The 2,416-nt window shown below is 58.2% G+C and overlaps 1 protein-coding gene across 1 annotated transcript in view; it reads right to left on the bottom strand.

Moving 5' to 3' along the window:
- The window catches only part of NCOR2 (nuclear receptor corepressor 2), a 188,012-nt gene that overhangs the window by 893 nt on the left and 184,703 nt on the right, over positions 1-2,416 (bottom strand). The window contains exon 45 of the mRNA XM_035898548.1: positions 1,393-1,620. Coding sequence (XP_035754441.1) covers positions 1,393-1,620 — 228 coding nt within the window. The remainder of the gene's footprint in view (positions 1-1,392; positions 1,621-2,416) is intronic.

The following is a 2,416-nucleotide window of genomic DNA, read 5'->3' on the forward strand; positions in this document are numbered from 1 at the left end:
TCAGCTTTGGTGGGCTGTTTCTCTGTGGGGTCCGGTCCCGAGCCAGCTCGTGGCTCAGCCCGCAAACACGGGTCAAGGGACGGGAGGTCTGTGCAGCTGGTTGGCAGGGACCCCCTGCCAGGAGCTATGTGGGTGCTGGAGCCCCAGGCACATTCCAATGGTCTACATGTAGGATGGTCCCTAATACATTTTTACAGTAAAACCCCTGGTGATGTGCAGCCAGTTTTTAAAAGGTTTAAAGCCAAACCAGCTTCTGCTGGGTAGTTTAGCCTGGCTAAACCAGGGGCGAGCTCCCAAAGGGGGAGGGATGGATGGGCTCTGCATCCCACCTGCCTGCCTGGGCAGCCTCCGGCCAGGTGTGGGGAAGCGTAGCTGGAAGAAGCTGCTGGTTTCATGCAGGAGCCAGAAAAGCTTTTCTGCCACAAGCTGAAGAGCACCTGGCCTGAGCTGACCTGGCGGAAGGTGCATGTGTGCCCCCAGGACCGTGCTCCTCAGCTTTGGGAGCTCCGCACCCAGATGGCCAGGGGTGACCCCCGGCACCGGCCGCTTGCAAGAGGCAATCTGCCCTTTGCAGGCATGTGGGGGACAAACATCTTCCTTCATCCATCCCTGGTCCCCCTCCTCTCTTCCTTAACTGGGGATCTGCAGAACAAGCCTCCCGGCTCTGCTCCAGCCTCCCCCAAAGCTGGGCAGACCCTGCCGCGGTGCCCAGCTGGCTTTGCAAGCGCCACCGGAGCCCACCGGGCAGCTCACCCCCAGCCCTGCTCTCTGAATTTGCCCCCCACCTCTATCACCCCTTAAGGTCTCCCTCTTGCTCCAGGCACCCCCAGGTCCCATCCAACCCTCTGTCCCAGGCCGGAGCCTGCCCTGACACCCCCCAAGCCTGGGGTGGGGAGGGAAAGGCCACCCTGCCCCATGTCCCCCCCACTCTGGCCCTTCTCAGCTTCTTCCCCTATTTTGGGAGCAGCGATCCCGCCCGGGGTTTATGGACAGTTTGGGGTGGCTATTTAAAATTACAGCTTCAGCTTTTGGGTGTGGGTCATGCCCCCTCCACCCCCCCAAACCTTTCCATGGTGTAAAAAAAAAAAAAAAAAGAAAAAAAAAAGGGAAAAGGAAAAGGAGATATTAAAACCCAACAAACGGGGAAAGGAGCACAGTCAGTGGTTTAGAGAAAGCAACAGCACCTTCCGAGACTATTAAATTAACATCAAACAAGACCAGGATTAATCAGCGGAGTCACAAAGCTCAAAGCTGGAGGGAGGGAGGGGAGAAAAGAAAACCAAATGAACAAAAATGGGAGGGGGGGGGGGAATAAATCCACCCACAAAAGGGGAAATATAAAGGCTGAGAATTAATAACACAGAGAGAGCGAAGGTGGAGAGGGCTGCAGACCTGGCAAGGAGCGCACGTCCTCGTTTCGTCCATCAGCAGGAGTTATGGGCATAGCAGCGGGCAGGCTTGCACTGGCATTCAGAGAGTTAAAAGCATTGGCACTGAGAGGTGAGCGCTCTTCCCACTGCTCGTCATATTTACCCATTAGGGCTTTCCTAATTATTGCCTCCAACCCCATGTTGGTACTGGAATTCTCTTGGACCGACTGGCTCCTACAACTGATTAGCCCTGGGAGATAACGGGAAGGGGAGGAGAGAGGGGACAGGAGATGGGGGGAGCCAAATGAGAAGAAAGATGGGGGGGACGGGGAAAGGGGAGAAAGGAGACAAGGGAGAAGGGAAGAAACAAACAGTCAGCACATTCTCGCAAAGCAACAAACTTTGTCATCTTGTTCTTTAAAGCGCTGCGATGCACCCGTCCTCCTCCTCCTCCTCCCCACTCCATCCCGCCCCGGGGCTTGGCGGGGGCTGACGGTGGGATGGCATGGGACTTACTCTGGGGTCTGGGTTTCTGGAGTCCTGCAGGCAGGGTTCCCTGGGGCCAAGGGCTTGGAGGATGGCGGGGAAGGGGTCTTTGCTGAGCCCTGGGGAGCGACTGCAAGAAGGGGGGGGCTGTGCCAGCCTCGGCATGGGGGCAGGAGTCACTTGGACGTGGGGTCCATACAGATACACACACAGATCAAAAGTCAGTGTGTCAGGAATTTGGAGGCCGGGGCAGTTTCCTATGGAGGAAAAGTCAGGGAAGGAAGAGGGGGCACCCCACAAAAACACTTGATCGGAAAGAAGTGCCTGGATTTGGCTCTGGCATGAGAGGTGGCAAACGCAGGCAGCCCCTGGACGAGGGGGCAGAGCCTGCAGGGCTGCCTGCGTGGGGTTGGGCTATGCCGGGGAGAGGGGAGAGTCCTTTCGTCCCTCCTCGCGCTCCTTGCAAGCCCCCTGCCCATCGCCCCAGCCCGCTCCCTTCCTCCCCCTGGGCCGGGTGCCCGCTGCGGCCCAGGGCCCCCTCCCGGGCCGAGCCACGTGCA

Source organism: Egretta garzetta, unplaced genomic scaffold (genome assembly GCF_000687185.1).
Source record: "Egretta garzetta isolate BGI_Z169 unplaced genomic scaffold, ASM68718v1 scaffold447, whole genome shotgun sequence".
Classification (NCBI taxonomy): Eukaryota; Metazoa; Chordata; class Aves; order Pelecaniformes; family Ardeidae; genus Egretta; species Egretta garzetta.